This window comes from Simochromis diagramma, unplaced genomic scaffold, assembly GCF_900408965.1.
Source record: "Simochromis diagramma unplaced genomic scaffold, fSimDia1.1 OVJJ01000302.1, whole genome shotgun sequence".
Classification (NCBI taxonomy): domain Eukaryota; kingdom Metazoa; phylum Chordata; class Actinopteri; order Cichliformes; family Cichlidae; genus Simochromis; species Simochromis diagramma.
In genome coordinates this window covers 5,617,633-5,636,584 of record NW_024386792.1, presented here as the reverse complement: position 1 = coordinate 5,636,584, position 18,952 = coordinate 5,617,633, and the positions used below count along the sequence as shown (strand labels likewise).

Sequence of the window (18,952 nt, the reverse complement as noted above, 5' to 3'; positions counted from 1 at the left end):
TGGGCCTGCAGTGCATGAATAAACTTTCTGAATCCTTTATCATCCGCAACCGAAAATAGTTGTGGATGATTACTATACCTTTTCTAATGTGATGTTGTCCCTGGATCTCTTTCCCTCCTGCTCTGTTCCTAGCTACTGCGAGTGTCTCTACTGCCCCTCCCCCCTCTTCCCAGTGCAAAGCACAAGGCTCGCTTGCGGAGTGAAGCGGAAAAAAATTGGGAAAGAGAGGGTGAGAGAAAAAACAAAAAGAAAAAAAAAAACCCCCATGGCTCCCAATAAAGAGCCAGCTCGCGTCATTCACTTCAAAGAGTCGGCTCTAAGATCCGTTTCGTTCGCGACCGACACATCACTAGTCTGTATCGCCTTCTCTACTTCGATCCAGAACCAACGTTCGAATTTATGTAATTTAAATGTTATAGAAATGTTAAAAATAATATTTTTTTTAACTATGTTTCGTAACGTACCTTCACCTTACATCATCCATGGGTCACAGCAGACTGTAGTACCAACTACTGGTAGAAACTCTGCTATTACACATACTTCTGAAATAAAGTAAAATAAAATGCACTCATGGGCTTAATATAATTAATTTAAAAAAAAAAAAATCTTTTACATAATTATATGTGCAAAGTATACAAGAGCTCAGCGTGTTCTGCACAACACCTCAAACTTTTATGCAAATAGCCTACAGCAGCAGAAGACCACACCAGGTGCCATTCCTGTCACATAAACACAGGAAACTGTGCCAACAATTTTCACAAGGTCACCGAAATGGGAAAAACATTGCCCGGTCTGATGAATCCAAATTTCTGCAGCAGCAGCATTTGGATGGTAGGGTCAAGAATTTAGTGTAAACAAAAGCATATATTATTACTATATTTTCTTTGCACTCCCTTAGTGCCATCTAAACACCACAGTTCAACTACCACAGCCTACCTGATTACCTGTTACAGACTGTGTGAAAATATTGGGAGCAACCAGATTGTAGCTAGTCTACATCTTTCACAGAACTAGGCCCAGTGCAAATCTGAGGTACCGGTCAAACGCCTGACTGGTTAAGCTTACTGTCAGTTGTAAAATACATATGTACAAAATTAACATTAACCATTAAATTATGTTAGGAAAAAAGTAGATCCATTAAAAGCACACACCACTTGATATATGAGAGGAGATTTTTGTGTAATTTAAACCAACTTACTCTTCATCATAATTCAAAGACAGTTTCCTTCAGGATATGTTAATAATTTGATTTTATTTAAATGATCAGGCGAGCATTGAAGAAAAATCCTTTTCCTTCTATAGTTACTTAAATAACTGCATAAACTTTAAACATTCAAAAATGAAAATGTACAACCAGTTATGAGTAACAGTTTCACTGTCCGTTCATCTTTAGTTCCAACCAAAGTCACATATTAGACTGGACGATATAAAATGTTCTCTAGTAGCAAAGTCAGTGATGACTCTTCATGATCCAGGGATCTTCATCCACAGGTGGAGGTGAGTAAGGAGCCAAGACAAGCATTCGCTCTCTCTCTCTTTTTTTTTTCTTAAATGTGATTCTTGAAGAAACAGATTTGTGTGTGGGGACAACACCTCCAGGTGAACTTATTGTTTCCCATTTGATGTTTATGACAAGCAGATGATGCCAGAAGCAGCTTGTTGGTCTAACATTAATTTGCTTGTGCAGAATGCCTCTCAGGTTGTCACTACTCAAAGCGCACATGCCTTTTACAATCAAGTGTCCTTTTCTTTCCCATTTTAAGGAAAACACACTTAAATAAGAGTTGTTTTTTTTTTGTTGTTTTTTTTTTTTTAAAGAAAAACATCTGAGACGTTCTATATTGTGTGTAGATTGGTCATTTACAACATAACAAGGCGATTCCAAGGGCCAAAGTGGAATGTGGAATGAGGAAGAAGAAAAGTTAGGAGGAGGATGAGAGTAGGAGGGGGAAAAGCACAACAATAGAGCTAAATTATATCTTCAAGTGCCCTAAAGTTTGAAGACTCTTCATAAAAAAAAAAATGAACATACATATCTATTCATATAGATTTACAAGACCTAAAAGCATCCATTTCATCCACCTCTGAAGAGGTTATTTAGTCTGTCCAACTCCCTGCAGTTATCCATGGTCATGAGTTCTGCCTTCTTGCGCATTCGCTCATCCCGGTATACCTTAGCGGCGTAAAGCAGGTCTGTTTCTGGATGAGACGGGGGAAGAAACTGTGTCACATTTTTTCAAGAGCACAAACTATTCTGAGTGTGAATTTATAACTGTGGTTACTTACTCGTCTGTCTCTCCTTCCAACAATTATTTCTGACATTTGATACATAGTCCTCCTCTACATTTTTCTCAATTTGCTGCAGTGCTGAGCCCTTAAACTCTGACTTGAAATCTCTGGTGACGTAGTAGTCAACATGCAGGTTTTCTGTTTGCCTCTTTATGGTCTGACCTGTTGACCTGGAGGAGATGGGAGGCACAAGCTTAGGTAAAAAATTCTTAACAGCAGCAGCAATTTCCACATATGGTAACACATTTTGTTTCAAAACTCTAAGAAGACCACAATGCAATATGAAAAAATATGAAAACAAAAAGAAGATGCACATTCTCTGTCATATGGGCCTGCATGAATAAACTTTCTGAATCCTTTATCATCCGCAACCGAAAATAGTTGTGGATGATTACTATACCTTTCTAATGTGACGTTGTTGTCCCTGGCTCTCTTTCCCTCCTGCTCTGTTCCTGCGCTACTGCGAGTGTCTCTACCGCCCCCCCCCCCCCTTCCCAGTGCAAAGCACAAGGCTCGCTTGCGGAGTGAAGCGGAAAAGTGCGAAAGAGAGGGTGAGAGAAAAAAAAAAAAAAAAAAAAAAAAAAAAAAAAAAAAAAAAAAAACAACAACCCACGGCTCCCAATAAAGAGCCAGCTGTGCAAATTGCACAGTTGAACTAAATTTTCAAGAAAGCCTTCAAAAAGCTCAGATGAGCACAGAACATGTCTTACAAGACTACTTTTTGTGCTAAATTTGCCAAGTAATGCATGAAATTACACCTTATCATGTATAAAGGTGTCAGTAATGACAGAGTGTGTACACGTACGGTCTAGAATACAGACTGTAGGGTGGAGGAGACACCATCATCTGGCTCAGCAATGACACCAAAATCAGGACCACGATGGGCATCAGCTGAATAAACATTGAAAAACCACCCTAGAGGCAAACAGAGTATGTTAAAATTAGTACAGAGCTTATAAAGCCATCAAGTATCAACAAAAATTGTGATAACAGAAAAGTGTTAAAAAAAGAATTCTAGAAATTTAAGACAGAAATTGTGAGCAGTCTACGTACATCTCCTCGTTCTTCTGTCCTCTCTTGCCTGTAATCCGTTTGATGGCTGTAACTTGTCCTGCCGTTGGTGAAAGTGTGTGCATTGGCTGCAGAATATTAAAATATCACAGCTGAGGTCAGACACAAGGGTATGACCTTTGTCACCAGGTACCCAAACAACCAGTCGGAGTTTTAATATTTTGAACATTTTATGCAATTTTCTTTTTACAAAATTACATTTCTCATGTCTCCCTTAACAGAAATCCATACCAATTAAAAAATATATTATTTTAAAAAAAAAACAACATTTTTTTAGAACAAGTAATTCTTTCTGCATTTGTGTCCTTATGTGCTGATGCGCACACTTACAGGATGGGAAGCCGCCTCCAAAGAACATGTTAAAGAGGTCCTCAGGAGTGATGTCAGCCTCGAAGCCCCTGTGGAAGTCGAAGCCTGCGCCATGTGAGTGACTTGGGCTGCTCGGCTCCTCTCCTCCTGTCAGGTCATACTGCCGTCGTTTGTCTGCGTTGCTGAGTACTGCATATGCATTGCCAATCTCTAGAAAAGAGAGCAGAGTTAGTAGAATGGAGTTAGAAAATCTCTTCTTTTCCTTTTCTTCCTCAAAAAATTTTATATTTGTCAAATTTTTTTTTTCTTTTTTCTTTTTTTTAAATATAGCACCAAATCACAGAAGCAGGCGCCTCAAGGCACTTTATATTTTTGGTAAAGGAAAAAAAAAATTAATGCAGAGTATATTAGAGCAGCGGTCCCCAACCTTTTTTGCGCCACGGACCGGTTTATGCCCGACAATATTGTCATGGACCGGCCTTTAAGGTGTCGCGGATAAATACAACAAAATAAAACTAGTACCGGTACCGAAAAAAAGAAGATTTATTCATAACACACGTGAAAAGACCCAGGAAAACAGAGTAAACGATAAAAACGATAACAAAATAACGCTGAAAACCGATAAAAACCCTGAAAACTATACATTTCACACCTGAGCCTCAACTCTCGTGGCCCGGTACCGGTCCGAGGCCCAGGGGTTGGGGACCGCTGTATTAGAGTGCTTCAACACTGAAGAGCTTAGGCTACCCACTTTGACACTGAATTTACATCATTTTTAAATATCACCTCAACATTTTAATCTCCCTGCTTATGCCCACTAGTTGAACTATGGTTTTGTAGTCTTTTTAGGAAATCTGCAGGAAATTCAGCTATCCTCTGCCACTTGTGTCCAGTGGGCAAAAGCAGGGAGGCTACAAAACTCATAGCAAGCAAGTCATTCCTGTGAACCAGAGGTCAGCTCTACACAACAAACAGTCCCCATCTCACATTCAAAGTCACAATTCAAAGCAAAATATAACAAAGTTACTTTTAAAGGCCTCTGTTGCTCCAGGTGCATGGTTTTTGTCTGGATGAAATTTGAGCGCTAGTTTCCTGTAGGCTTTTTTAAGCTCATCATCACCGGCTTCTTTGTTGACACCAAGCACTTCGTAGTAGTCTTTACACCGCTTTATTCTGAAAGACAGAAACAGAATGTGTGAATGGAATAAAAAGCTTTCAGATTCACACTCTTTTCCTGTCACCTTCTGGATGAAGCAAGAACATTTTGTCACTAAAATATTAATGGTCCTGGCCCCAATCGATCAGATGTGTGATATTTAACCACAACTGAACACCTGAGAGCACGAATAACCTTTTGATGCCACAGCAGTTAAGTTTCCATCCTTTGTAGATTCTACACACATCATTGATAAGGGCCTGGTGAGAATTCATCATTTACACTGTAAATATCTCAGCACTCAAAGCTTTTCATAAGCAGTCAGTGCAAGATGAGGAATCCATCTTTTATACTTTGCATGTGTAATTGTGGGTACCAAAACCTGGCTACATAATCAAAGACGACCTTATTGACAAGCTAAACTGTTCTCAGTTTTGAAAAGATGCATTTTTGTGTTTCATATTCAGAAAACACATTTCTCTCCATCTGTGGCAGGAGCAGAGGTGGTGCTCTTTAACATGTTGCAGCACTGTGCTTCACACACAGGCAGAGAAATGCACAACTTTGAGTTCATCTCTTATTTTCTGAGTCTGTTATGTATGTCAGCAGCCTAGCTGCCACACATCAGGTACACCAAGTCATTCAAATGTAGGTTTGTGGCTAAATGTTTTGTGTGACTTTAACTGCAGGTGTGATGATAAAATTCATCTAAAATTGTGAGCAACTGAATTATTGTTACGCAGAAATTAAAATTTCCAGAATGCCTAAACTGGAAGGAGTGGGGTGGTAGTACCAGGACTGTTCAATTGTGGCAAAACACAATTTTGTGAAGTGGAAGAAAAACATTTTCTTTCTAATTATTTGGATCAGGATTTGATTCAATTAACTTTTCAAATTCAGGTGAATAAACTACACAAACAAATGTTAAGTGAACTAAAACTTATAAAGACAGTCAAGGAGAAAATTGGGCCCAACTGATGTAGAATGTTTGACCAATACCAGCGCTGATATTTAGCCATTTAAAAAGTGAAAATTGTGATATATCAGACTACAGTTTTTTTCTTTCAAACGCAAGAAACATGAACTGATTTCCCTAACATTTGTTATGTGTTCCTTATTCATTTACAGTCTGCCTGACACCTCAGACTAAAACATTAGCTGGCTGTTCTGTTTGTGAAAACAAACATGTGTTGCCAGCAGGGAAGTTGCAGAGTGTCCTCTGGGTGACAAACTATGCAATGTGATCAGTCAGAATATGACTAAGAGGCCTGCTCATTTTTATTTTTATGTATTTGCTGTTTTTAAATGCCAATACAATAGCAAATATCTACTATAAGCTGATAATATCAGGCAAATATTATATCGGTCTTGCTCTTGTTTTTGCAGATGTGCTAACAGGCAAAATGAGAACATAAATGATTTTATTCACATGTTCTTGTTTTAATTTACATAATAACACAAAAATAGTGCCTGACACCTAAATTCAATTTTATGCACAATTATTTGGAAAGTTACTTTATTTAAAATGTAGAAATATACGGTTGCATTTTGCTACTTTAGAATATTGATGGTGGCTGTGGCTCAGTGGTAGAGCAGGTCACCTATGAGAAGGTTGGTGGTTCGATCCTGGTCTGCTCCAGTCTGCTTGCCAAATACTGGGCAAGTCTCCAATGCATTCATTAGAATATGAATGAGTGAGAATTTCATCCAGTCATCCAAGCAATTCATGCTTGGATGACTGCTTAGAGTAGAAAAGCACTACGTAAGAACCAGAACAAAAAGAAAAGAGTAAAAGTAAATAAATTAACTGGATTTTAATAAAGTATATGATGAAATTCTCACACCATGTTATAATTCAGGGGTCAACCTTCAGGATCAATAAAGTTTTATTGAATTGAATTACCAAGCTTACAAAACAGTGGAGTGGAACTACGGATGAACTACACAAATAAGACACCTTTAATATACACTAAGTGTACAACCCTTGTTTCTTTTTCCTAGAAACTATGATGCAATATTTAACTCACAGAAGTCTCCCAATGGATTTAACAGAAAAACACAAGGGAAAGAGTGGCTAAGTTTAACTGGAATACAAGCAGCATGTTTATCCTGGAAATAAACTCAAGTTGCCATAAACATCTTTTGAGGATATGGGTAAATGTGCTATGCTTGCCTTTCTCTTTGCTTAGTTCTAATTTTCTAAAATTACCACATGTAAAGTTACCCAGTATCTAGTCCACACTGCTAAATACCTGCCTATTCCAATGGGAAACCTATCAAGATGTAGAAGTTCCCATAGCAATAGCCATGTGTGCACAACACTGCTGAGACTAGAGTGTCCTATCTGTTCTCCTCCATTTAACCAAGAAACACTGGTGCTGTCACAAAGCCAACTGCAGCAAAGCTGAAGAGCACAAAAATAGCCGACTGAAGTGGGACAGATTTTAGTGGAAAACGAAGCACAGCGAGTCTCACCTTTGCACGCCTTCAACCTGCTCTTTGGTGAAGCTTTTAGGCGGGTCACCTACTCCAGATCCTGGGTTCTCTCGTTCTGACTCAGTACCATTGGTTTCTGAGTTTTCCGCTGCTCTCCTGCGATATGTGCCATTACCTGCTGAGCTCCCATTCTTCATTAGAGCATCCAACAAAGCTGAAAGAAGAGGGAACAAAGACACGTTAAAAGACAGTAATGCTGTCTGGTGTATTACATTTCCACACTTTTAACAGACTTCCTATAGCTGAAATAATGCAAAGATAAAATATGAATTAAAGACTTAATGCTGATTCTCAGCGCTATTAAATGGCAAATGGCCTGTATTTGTATAGCGCTTTACTAGTCCCTAAGGACCCCAAAGCGCTTTACACAACCAGTCATCCACCCATTCACACACTGGTGATGGCAAGCTACATTGTAGCCACAGCCACCCTGGGGCTCACTGACAGAGGTGAGGCTGCCGGACATTGGCGCCACCGGGCCCTCTGACCACCACCGGTAGGCAACGGGTGAAGTGTCTTGCCCAAGGACACAACGACCGAGACCGTCCAAGCCAGGGCTCGAACCTGCAACCTTCCAATTACAAGGCGAACTCCCAACTCTTGAGCCACTTTTGATTCATGTAAATCAAATTTTATTTAAATGCATGTTATGTTTTTGCAAATCATGCATAATCCTCAACAGGACATGAACGCCAGACCTGGTGAGTGAAGTGCAAAGACGTGCAAACAAAGTAACACAGCAATATAGCACATCAATTATCTCTGCCTCGGCAGCAGCATAAAAGTTTTCAATTGTTTATTAATGCATTATTCATTAACATCACTCAGGAAATGTAAGTGCAACTGTCCTCTAAATGGTGCAACATTCCCCATATTCGCCAAATTCCCACAGCCCTCTCGGCTACCAAATATGATGAAAACAGTGGATTCTTTAGTGTAATCTTTTGTTGAGCCAATACTTTAGTAATGTGCTTATATTTTGCAGCTCTGGAAATTCACAAATCTAATTTTACAGCTGCCAAAATTTAATCTGCCTACAGTGGTCGGTGCTGAATATTAATAATACTGCATTTATATGCATTTTTAAAAGCAATATCCTCTCTAATGTGAATAGATGCACTACAGACAGGGTTGTAGCCATAACCCACACGAGATTAGTTCATGCTAAACAGCCACAAGCAAAGCTGCAGTAGCAATATCAGGGGACCTGACACATTGCTTTACCACATTAAGGTTAAACCCATCTACAAACTACATTTGCGGTGCTCATGAGACTGTAAACCCTCTACATGCAGCTCTGTCAGGCCTTCATTGTGAATGCAAAAACATTTCACCAGCACAAATAACCCACGAATAATAATAATAATAATAATAATAATAATAATAATAATAAGTCCACCTTTTTAATAGAAATTCCTCGCATACTCAGGATTACTTCAACCAGCAATTTTTAATCTTTATCAGTAATAACATCAGTGCGTGAGCAAGATAACAGCCAGGGACTTGAGTTCTAGACTCTGTCGACTCACCCTCAAACACAAAATCCACATTTTCCTAAACAGTATGGCTTTTATTCTTTAGCTGCACAGTTTAGAACTTCTAATTCATATTTTTCTTCATTATGCAATTTTATAATGTGTATTAAGTGTTAGCTACACATCTTTGTGATGATCTTCGCATTTTAGTGCACATCTTGTGCACCAACCAATTACTTTCATTACCGTTTTAAAGTTGTAATTTATTGTAACTTATATTTCTCTAACGTGTTGCTTTGTCAATAAAGTCATAAAGTTAGATTTTTTTTATTCCCAAAAGCTGATGTCATCTGTTTTCAGAGGTTGTTTTAAACATCCAAAGATAAAGAAACTTTCAGCTGCTCCCTTATATTTTTAGCCTTTTTTTTATGCTGGATGTCTCCTTGTGGAATTGTGCCATGAGTGGGGGCTTTTTAATGTTAGACTACATGGCTAACAAGTAAAAGGCAGCAAGTTATCCAAGCTTCTTGTGGGCATCTTGAAAACTGCAGTGGTTAACACACACACACACACACACACACACACAGCTAATGCTGACAGTGTAGGAACACAGCTAGACACATTTCAACCAACGAGTTACAGTTTAAAAGCGGAGGAGTTACTAATTATCAGTGAGCAAGTTCCTCTATGTTGTTATGTAATCACTCACAATGCTATATAATTAAGACTTTTTCTAAACTATAATCCAAAGCGGTCTCAATCTCATCCTTATTACTGGTTTATGGTCATCCCACAGACGGTCGTGTGTCCTAGATTAGCCTTCACTTCAAGCCTTTCCCTGGTCAATCACTCAATTAAAGGATTGACCGGGTGGCTGTGTGGCCTGGACAGCATAGACACATCGTCCTACATTTTCAGCTTCGCTCTTGCCCCCAAATCCCCAGATACTTTAAAAATGTGTGCCGAAATGAAGTGAAAGTGAAATAACAGCTTAACAAATAAACGAAAACCAGCTTACTACTGAGATAAAACGTCACTAGTAGCGATAACTAGCCTGGGTCAAATTGAATGAATGGCTTGTTAGTGAATTGACGTTTCGTCATTTAGCTAAGACCTTTCATCAGTTAGAAGGCGTTATTTAAAAAACACGACGGGATAATAGTTAGTTATTAACTTAATGTGAACTATAAATTCCATTTTTTTTACTGATAAGCCCAAAGGAAAGCGCAAGCTAGGTTAGCTGTCAGGCCACATCTTGGTTAATTTAAACGTGTGTTTCTAATGTTGCTATGTATAAAACATAGCGCAGTTTTGATAAACGTTAAGTAATCTGACAAACGTTTGACACTGTTACATACTATTCAACAGATGGCCTGTGACGAACCGATGTAACCAGATGTTAGCTACATGCTAACACTTACACAATATCAGCGGATGAGGAGCAGGTTGTTCCTTCGCTTGGTTAGCTAAACGTACAAGTCAGCCACAAACAGCCTTACCTTTGGCTTTGATAGTCGGATACAGCTTCTCTGCTTTGTTGAGAAACTTTAACGCTTTCTCCTTATCACCGGCTTCGAGAGCTTTTGTTGCTATATTTATACATTTTTCTGCTTCGTCTCTGTTCCCTTCCATCTTCTTTCCTCTTCCTCCCCCGGCAGTCAGCTGAGCACCTCATACCACGTGGTCAACGGCACTGACAGCAGCGTCAGTCAGAGGGTTACTGAGGCGTAAACCTCACAGAATATCACAGAGTATTTTTTTTATTAGCATAACATGAATATTTTTGGATATCAATATTATATATACACAATTAACCACATTAAGGTTAATTAAAACAACATTAAAACTTTGTTATACACAGTTGGTAGGGTCAGAATTTGACAACATGAAAACAAGTATCCATGCTGCCCTGTATCAAGTTTTCAGGCTGCGGCTGGTGGTGTGAAGGTATTAGCTATATTTTTTGTTATGCTTTAGGCAGCTTAGTACCACCTGAGTATAATGTAAAAGCCACAGCCTGCCAGCAAACAGATGATCATGTTCATCCCTTTATGACCACAGTATACACGTCTTCTGATGGCTGCTTCCAGCAGGATAACAAGCCATGTGAGTTCAAATAGTCTCAAACTGCATTTTTGAATATGACATTGAATTCACCTTAGTCAAACGGCTCCCACAGTCACCATCTAAATTTAAAGGGATTTAAATCTGGTGAATGTGAAAGCTGTAACCAGCTGTGTTAATGAGATTTAAATTAGTGCCGAAAAATGTGAGAAGACTTTAAACTTTCAGTCCTCATTTTTTATTATTATTATTTTTATTTTAATTATTACACATGTAAACACATACATTTTAAAAGAAGCATGCTCGGGTCACGTTAATATATATGTATCTATGTATCTCTTTCCCTTTCCCTCTTTCCTTCTTGTCCCTTTAGGGGCCACCACAGCAAATCATTTTCCCCAACATCCTCTTCTGTCACACCCACCCCCTGGCTGTCCTTCACTAGATCTAAGAATATTCTGTGGTCTTACCCTTTCCCTCCTACCTGGCACCTCTATCATCAACACCCTTTGGCCAGCATATCTGTCCAAACAATCTCAGCCTTGCCTTACTTCATCAACCTCACCTGTACTTTTGTATAGATGATGCATGTGGGAATCGTGTATTTGATCAAAGGCCATTTCACCTTCAGTAATCAAATGCACAAACACAATGCTATTTTTCCACAGAAATCGTCACTTAACTCAATCTTACTGAGATTGAATTCTCTTTTTAAGAGGCCCGAGAAGAAACATTCACACAAGCAGCAGACAGGATTGTGAACATTATTAATATTTATTCTGAAAATGCCAATCCCAGTACTTTGTTTCATCTGGCACTCAGCTATGTACAGAAGGACCTTAGAGCATGGCTAAGCTGCAATCTGTGATACAGGCATGCTCTTTAAAATACCAGGTAAGCTGCAATCATAAGGGCAGACTAGGAGCCTTTGCTTGCTTGTTTCTCATTTAATTATAGACTAAATAGGTTATATTTTCATAAATATAATGACAAAAAATAAATAAATAATTTGCAGATTTAGCATTACGACCAGGTGAAGTGAAGCACAGGCAGGGAGTGAACCCTTAATTTATTTGCAAAGTAAACCACAGCATGCTTTGGAAAAATCAACCAAGAGCAGAAGACCAAGGACCTTCAGAGTTGAAGGCAACAGACAATGAAACAGTAAACAATGTCAGGTTTAAAGCCCTTTTTCTGTCAAGTTTCATGTAATGGGATCTCTTAAGCTGCCGTGCGTGATGGTGGAAGTTTGGCTGCAAAGGAGCCCATGGTGTTGAGTGCTGCATGGATGCGGAAATGCAGCCTTGACTCCATGTTGTAGTCCTTGTAGTTAGTCCTGCAAAAAAAATAAGAGTCAGTAATATGTAACATGGCAGCAGGTTCTAGATGTTGCTAGAACAAACAGGTAGCCGTTGTGTTGCGTGTGTGGGTTTGTTTGGTTGACCGAAATTCAAAGTGTAATTACTTAAGCGACTGGTGAGTTAATATAGCAGACTTCCAGTCTAACCTGGCCACTCAAAGTGCTTTAGATAACACGTCAAACTTAAAACATCTTTTTGAAATTTTGTCCATTGTTTTTAAGGTAACTTCAAAGTTTATTTGTATTCAAATTAAAAGACCGTTTGAAAAGACTTACATGACATTTTCCATTACAGCAATGGCCTTGTTGATTTCACCTTTCTGCTTGTGCAATAGGCCAAGCTCATACATGGTAAAGGGCACCAGATAGCTATCATGCTTGATGCCACCATCACTAAAAAAAACAAACAAACAAAACCACAAACAAAAAAAAAAAAAAACCAAAGTCATTTCAGTCTGTCTGTTAAGAAGCATTATAAAAACCAACAGCAAGATTTATTTTTAACACCACAGGGAGGTAAAATTGTCCAGATAAGATATTTATGCATCAATAATCAGTAATCAAGCAGAGAAATCTGCTTTATCATCAATTATTAAACATTTAATATTAAATATATTGCGCAATATATGTTATGCCATTTGTGTTTGTCCTTTAAGAGTCAGGGAAGACTGGAAACATTTAATTGTTAAAGGGTCAATGAGGAGTTAAAAAAAAAAAATGTAAATAATATGCCTGTTATTTATGCATTGACGTCAGCACATCTACCATTCTGCCATTGATTTTCTGTCATCCTTATTAACCTGCTCTCCCCTCTGATTCATCCCCAGTGCTGATTGGTTACAGAAGACCCTAAGTGGGACATTAAACAGATCAGCTCTTGGAAAATTAGTCTATTGAAGGGATTGTTGAAGTAAAAGTTTCTGCTGAGGACTTTTAGTAGACTCCCACTCAAATGCTTCTGGTGTATTGCAGTGACATCAAGACAAGCTCACCTGGAGATTACATAATTGAAGCAGATCTCAGCCTGGACCAGCCGTCCCAGACTTCTTAAGCACAGACCCTTCAGCAGCTGGACAACGCACTCATCGCCCGTGTGGTACTCTGATGGGTCTGCACATCACACAGTAAACTGTAAGCCTTGTGTCAGTATTAAAAAAAACCCCACTGATTAGAAAATTTTCCTTACTTGGATCATTTCTGAGCTGCTCTTCTGCTTTCTCTAAAGTTGACAGGATTCCTTCAGTCAGCTCAGGTCTTTTGCCTACTATTGTGAAGCCATTCCACACATACATCATTTCCTGCGGTAACAGATGATTGTTGCTTACAAATGCAAAAATAAAAAAAAACACATCAGTTCACTGAGAGAACGTGTCCTCACCAAAGCAGGAACGACAAGTTTCACGGGGGTGGAAGAGGAGTATCTCTGGGCCTTCTTCGCTGCAAACTTCTCCGTTGGAATCGACTTCCCAGCAAATCTCAGCCTGAGGCCCTCCACCTGCCTTCAAACCACATTTCACAGTGACTTTATTGATACAAACTAAATAGTACTGTTAGTATACATCAGAAAGGCCAGCTCTGTTCTGGGATGCACCCTGGACCTAGTGCAGGTGGTGGGAAACAGAAGGACTCTGGCCAAAATAACTTCTGATGGACAGAGTCTCCCACCCCATGCATGTAAATGTTGCTGAGCTGCAGAGCTCCTTCAGTGACAGACTGCTGCATCCTAGATGCATGAAGGAGCGTTAGTGTATATGTAGTGTATATTGCACACCTGAATAAATCCACCACATTTTCATTGAGCTTGTTCACTTCTTCCTCTGGCATCATGCTCAAGATGGCAGCTTTCTGAAATACATAGACTGCCTAGAAATGGGGAAAAAGAAAGCAACAGAAAGGTTTCAATAGAGAAAAGCATCAGTAATGTGATTACAGGGTTAAAGAGATTTTGTCACATTAGATACCTGGGACCACTTGTTTTCCTTGCTGAGGAGGTTGGCGTATCGATAGGCCTCAAACCAGTTTTGTTCAAAGGAGTAGACCCACATCAGCTCCCAGTAGCACAGGTGGTGAATCTGACGCCACTCTTCCTGCGATGCAATACATGCCAAGAACTTCTCTTGGGCCTACACAGAGCAATAACTACATGAGAGAAAGTTCTATAAATACATACATTAGACATCATGAGTACTTACAAATGTGAAGTTTCCTTTGAGCACAGCAATCCTTGCACTGAAGAAATGCATTAAAGCCCCCTATAAAGGAAAAATGTCAGAGTTTTTACACTAAAAAGGCATTAAAAGATTAATATTTGCACAAGTAGTAAGGTACACCGACAACTTACATTAGGAAACTTTTCACAGTAGGGTTTCAGCAGAGCCTCACATTCACTTAGGTTTACATCAGCAGTCCCTTAAAGAATCATTTTCACATTAAAGTCAAATGAATGATAACTTTGGTATTATTTAAGATTAGACACGATTTTTGAATTTAGGAGAAGCAACAGCCCCAGCCTACAGTGTGCTCACCAAGTATCACTGTGATGTAGAGCTGAAACATCAGCAGAGTGAGGGTGCTGAGGATGGAGCGCAGGTTGTTGGTAGTTGCTCCCTCTCTCAACTCTGACAAACCCACTTCCTGTGAGACAGTTCAGTTCTTTAACTGACAAAATATTAAGGACAGGACAACTTCTTTGGGGCGCTCCCATTTGGACTCGTCAACACAGATCACTGGCCTCCGTCTCACCCCATCCCCAGCTTCTTTTGTCACACCAACCCTCTGCATGTCCTCTTTCACTACATCCATTAAACTCGTCTGCCTTCACTACAGCTTCACCTTTCCGCCTGCCTCCCTCTCATTCACACATGTATTCTGTCTCTACCAACTTTCATTCCTCTTTTCTCTATGGCATAACTCCACTTCTCCAGACCCACTTCCACTTCCTGTCCACACTTATTGAGTTCTCTGTTGGTATGCATGTGGTCTCACCTACCCTGTCTCCAGAGAATCCCAAAAACTCCATCAGTCTAAGGACTCTGGACGGAAGCAGAGACAGCATCTGGTAACAAAATATAAACCAAAAATAATATAACATTGTTACTAAATATATTAAATAAAACTATTTGTAATATTTTGGAACAAATCTTATTTTTTCACCAGATTGAATGATCCAATTCCCATGCTGACCCCACCCCTAAAATGAATGTGTGTGCTTCTCTGTTTTTCCTCATCCTTTGTGACTTTTTCCATGGCCTGGCAATCCCTGGTTTGGAAAAACATTTACATTAATTCAAATAATAAAAGATCTCTTTTTAAAAAAAAAAAATATAAAAATGTTTTAGGTGGCCATGTCTATTATAAACACCACTTCCAAACCTCTTACTTGTAAAGCTGATAACTGTGTCGAATTTTCATCCCTCCTTTGATGAAGCCTATTATGCTTTCATCCAAGAACGTGAGGGCAGCTTTCTGCAGCAGGACTTCAGCATAGCACAGCTCTGCATGCATCTCTTCTGATAATGAGAAATGCAACATCATGTTATGTGTGGGGGAAAAAAAAATTACAAGTATCTTGTTTTGTTTGTGTGCTTAATAAATGGCAGATAAGGTGACACAGCCATTTAAACGTCATGTTTCACCATGTTGATCAAATTCATTAATTCCCCAAGCTGTAAAGTCAGCAGATACAGTAATTCACTCGCCTTCTGTCAGATTGTCAGCTGGTTGTCTGTACCAAAGGTTAGCCAAGCTTTCCATTAGTCCCGTTTTCTTCCGAAATCTAAAGAAGTTAAGAAACTGATTTTTAACAACCCAAAGAGATCTTAAAACTTTACACCTTATCAAATGGTCATTCTAATTATTGGGATACCTCTGGCAGACCTGCAAGGCTTCTCTCAGTGATGTCATGGCAGCATCCATGTCTTTTGCATCAAAAGTCATGGCGGCCTGCATCACCAGAATGCTACTGTAGCCCATCGCATGGTACATACTTTCACTCTTCCTAGAGGATAGGAAGGCAGCAAAATTTGGGGATTTTTTGCAAATCCACAGTAAAAATACAACCTGTATCCAAATACCGTCATAAAGTTCCAATACATGAACAAATTAAAGGGGACATAGTCAGGTTGTTAGAGCAACAGTGACTTACCAGGGTTTTAAAAGAGCCAATGCATCGGCAAACTTGTTGTTCAGGAAGAAATTTAGGGCAGTGAAGCATTCTTTCAATGCTGTCTCCAAACCCATTTTAGGCAATTCTTCAGGCAATCTGAATAATAATAAGAATACATTTTTTTCCAAAGAGTCAAAAATGAATATTCAAAATCAAAATAACAAAAACCAAATGATGGCGCTAGTCTAAAGAGTTGTTGCATAACTCTGAAATATGAAGGATAAATGCATTAGAACTCTTACAATAAGCATATTCATCGCATGATGTCACTTACATTGCATCCTCATTGAGCTGCTTCAAACCCACCTGAAAACAAGCAGAGACACTTGAAATCAAAGCTGCCAAAATGTGCAAGTTAGCTTTTTTTTTTTTATTCATTTCAGTTCAGTTCTCACTGAGCTGATGTTCAGTGTGTTGATTAAACTGCACAGTAAAGCCCTTTGCCACAGCATCTTAAACAAATGAAACTATCCAGAGTTTTCTTCAAGGCTTTTTGGTACTGGGTTTACTGGGTGTTATTATTTTGAAATCATGTAACTTTAATATTTCAAAGTAACATGCAAAACAAAAGTTATAATAAAAGCACTTAAGCCAGAAACAACCATTAAAATTCACTCACCTTTAAAAGCTCGCCTCTTTCATTACATTACTTTAGAGAAACTGAGGGAACCTACCTGTTGTAGTGAATTGTCTTCACCCTCCATTTGATGCTTGAGTTAAATAAAAAGCAGTTAAACCAAGTCAATGAAAAATAAAAGGTCTGATATTTTTCCCTGTAGCAACAAGTCAACAAGTCTTGACACTGACTCCAAGCGCAGACTAACAGTAGTTTGCCATTTATAAGGTAAGAAGTTGGGTGTGGCCTGGATTTTTAGGACCAGCCCACAAATTTGCCTCAAAGCATTGCAATGCCGAGATCTTTATTTTTTTTCTCCTTAAAAGCACGCCTCTTCCTACACTGAAAGGAGTGACATTAGACATTTTACATTAAATGTACTGCTATATTTTCCTGGACATTCAGCGAATGAATGTCTCAACTTTTGCCCTGACAATCAGCCCCAGTTTGACTTTGTTATATAACAATAGATGAGCGATAATAGATAAATGAATCTGAGCGAAAAAGGTAACCCAAAGAAGAGATGAAAAGGAGATAGTCAAGTACAACTTATCTCAAAACTGTACCAAGTGCATGGGAATGGGAGGCGGAGAACCCGAGGAAAACTTTCTCCCATACAAAAGACTATTCTGTCATCAAGGGGTACATCCCTCCAGCTGTTCCCCATGCAGCTGATGTGGCGTAAATGCGCTGTGGCAGTACGCAGGGTGTTTTACTTGGAACGGGTTACAATTTCTGATTATCTGCATGCATGTGACGTCCCTGCATAACTAAATCACTTCCTTTTTTTCCTCCTAATTTCTCATGCTGCGCTACACTGTGACAAAGTGAGTGAGCTGTCAGGAGACTTTTCTACTCACCACTTGTCTAATAAGTGTCAACATTTTATACCAAAGCACATTCTCTACATGTACATTTGCTATGTTTAGCTATGGCCAGAGTAACATTGCTTTACTTACTATACCATTTTTGTTTCCCCCCCCCCCCAAGCATTACGTTGCAGTCAGAATCAAACAGTCAGCAGATTAAAACAAATATTCAATAATATATTGCTTTATATTTTATTATGTAGCAGATTTAACCCATTTGTTCATACTTGCCATTCTTTCTTTGTGTTGCATTACCAGAAGGTCTGACATTATAGGAAAGGTGTGGGGGAAAAGGGTCTGCCCAGCAGTCCCTGACTTTTAAAGTGCTGATGATGTCAGGCTAAACCAAGAGGAGGGTTTTTTTTCCATAGCAATGTTTTCTTTTGCTTGTCTCTTGGATTATGGAGTGATTTGTCGAGAATATTTTCTTATATAGAGCCATTTCACTGTTTAAATGGGTTAATCAGGAGAGCAGTGAGCCTTTTGTGATTCTCTGCTATTTGTGTTGTGTTTTAGATTCAGCAGCTTAAGCTAGTGGTACAGGCTAGACAAACTGAAGGTGAATTGACAGTCCTATATATAGTCAGTCTCAGGTTGGTTCAGATGAGGGAGGAAAGGTGAGCTCTGTTGCGCAGTTTGTGTCATTTTTGGTTTTTAGTTATCGTGAGTTAGTTTATGATGGTTTGGTTTAAGTTCCACGTTATGGAGGTAACTGTAAATAAACTGCTTATCTTTGGGAACTTAAAATGTTTGCTGAGTCTGCTTACCAACCAGCTTCCTTGACTCTTAAGCCAGACTACTTCACACACATTCATTCAAGCTTCAGCGAATCAATCTAATGAGGTATTACAGCATACTAGAAGAGCAGTTCATGGGTGATTTAGTAAGAAAGAAAGAAAAGAGGCCTAAATAGCCTCATTCACTATTGTCATTTAACATAAATAGTCTGTTTTAATACAAATTTAGCTTTAGCCTTTCCTCAATTTTTTGTTGTACTGACATTCTTGTCCACAACAGGACTGTAATACCATGTAAAAAAAAAAATATATATACATTAGAGGGGGAAAAAAAGCAAGTACAAT

General features: G+C 38.9%; 2 protein-coding genes across 5 annotated transcripts; both read right to left on the bottom strand.

Moving 5' to 3' along the window:
- Positions 1-1,233: 1,233 nt before the first annotated feature.
- Positions 1,234-10,493, bottom strand: dnajb14 (DnaJ heat shock protein family (Hsp40) member B14). The gene is made up of 8 exons (XM_040024003.1): positions 10,296-10,493; positions 7,301-7,475; positions 4,697-4,842; positions 3,691-3,879; positions 3,343-3,428; positions 3,095-3,204; positions 2,287-2,459; positions 1,234-2,199 (listed from the first exon to the last, which is right to left on the bottom strand). The coding sequence occupies exons 1-8, from the start codon at positions 10,426-10,428 to the stop codon at positions 2,075-2,077; spliced, it is 1,137 nt and encodes a 378-aa protein (XP_039879937.1). The 5' UTR covers positions 10,429-10,493; the 3' UTR covers positions 1,234-2,074.
- Positions 10,494-11,615: 1,122 nt separating this feature from the next.
- LOC120728807 (tetratricopeptide repeat protein 39B-like) lies at positions 11,616-18,166 on the bottom strand. Of its 4 annotated transcripts, none has more exons than XM_040024001.1 (19): positions 18,102-18,159; positions 17,060-17,095; positions 16,660-16,691; positions 16,365-16,481; positions 16,086-16,217; positions 15,919-15,995; positions 15,600-15,729; positions 15,374-15,479; positions 15,210-15,275; positions 14,746-14,854; positions 14,562-14,629; positions 14,413-14,472; positions 14,182-14,307; positions 13,992-14,083; positions 13,599-13,719; positions 13,407-13,518; positions 13,213-13,330; positions 12,497-12,613; positions 11,616-12,196 (listed from the first exon to the last, which is right to left on the bottom strand). In XM_040024001.1, exons 1-19 carry the CDS (start codon positions 18,138-18,140, stop codon positions 12,082-12,084), a joined length of 1,773 nt encoding a protein of 590 aa, XP_039879935.1. In that variant the 5' UTR covers positions 18,141-18,159; the 3' UTR covers positions 11,616-12,081. The 4 variants fall into 4 exon arrangements, with proteins under 4 accessions (XP_039879935.1, XP_039879933.1, XP_039879936.1 ...); XM_040023999.1 differs by having other exon boundaries at positions 14,182-14,343; positions 18,102-18,158; XM_040024002.1 differs by having other exon boundaries at positions 14,182-14,343; positions 17,060-17,129; positions 18,102-18,120.
- Positions 18,167-18,952: the final 786 nt, after the last annotated feature.

Excerpts from the sequence above, each read along its gene's own strand:
- dnajb14 (XM_040024003.1), bottom strand. The coding sequence starts at position 10,428 with ATGGAAGGGAACAGAGACGAAGCAGAAAAATGTATAAATATAGCAACA. Across the intron at positions 3,880-4,696 it reads AGCAACAGAGGCCTTTAAAA|AGATTGGCAATGCATATGCA; the intron begins GTAACTTTGTTA and ends TCTCTTTTCTAG. Across the intron at positions 2,460-3,094 it reads TACAGTCTGTATTCTAGACC|GTCAACAGGTCAGACCATAA; the intron begins GTACGTGTACAC and ends CATCTCCTCCAG.
- LOC120728807 (XM_040023999.1), bottom strand. The coding sequence starts at position 18,140 with ATGTCAGACCTTCTGGTAATGCAACACAAAGAAAGAATG. Across the intron at positions 16,218-16,364 it reads TTGGCTCTTTTAAAACCCTG|GAAGAGTGAAAGTATGTACC; the intron begins GTAAGTCACTGT and ends CCTATCCTCTAG. Across the intron at positions 14,855-15,209 it reads TGGGATTCTCTGGAGACAGG|GAAGTGGGTTTGTCAGAGTT; the intron begins GTAGGTGAGACC and ends ACTGTCTCACAG.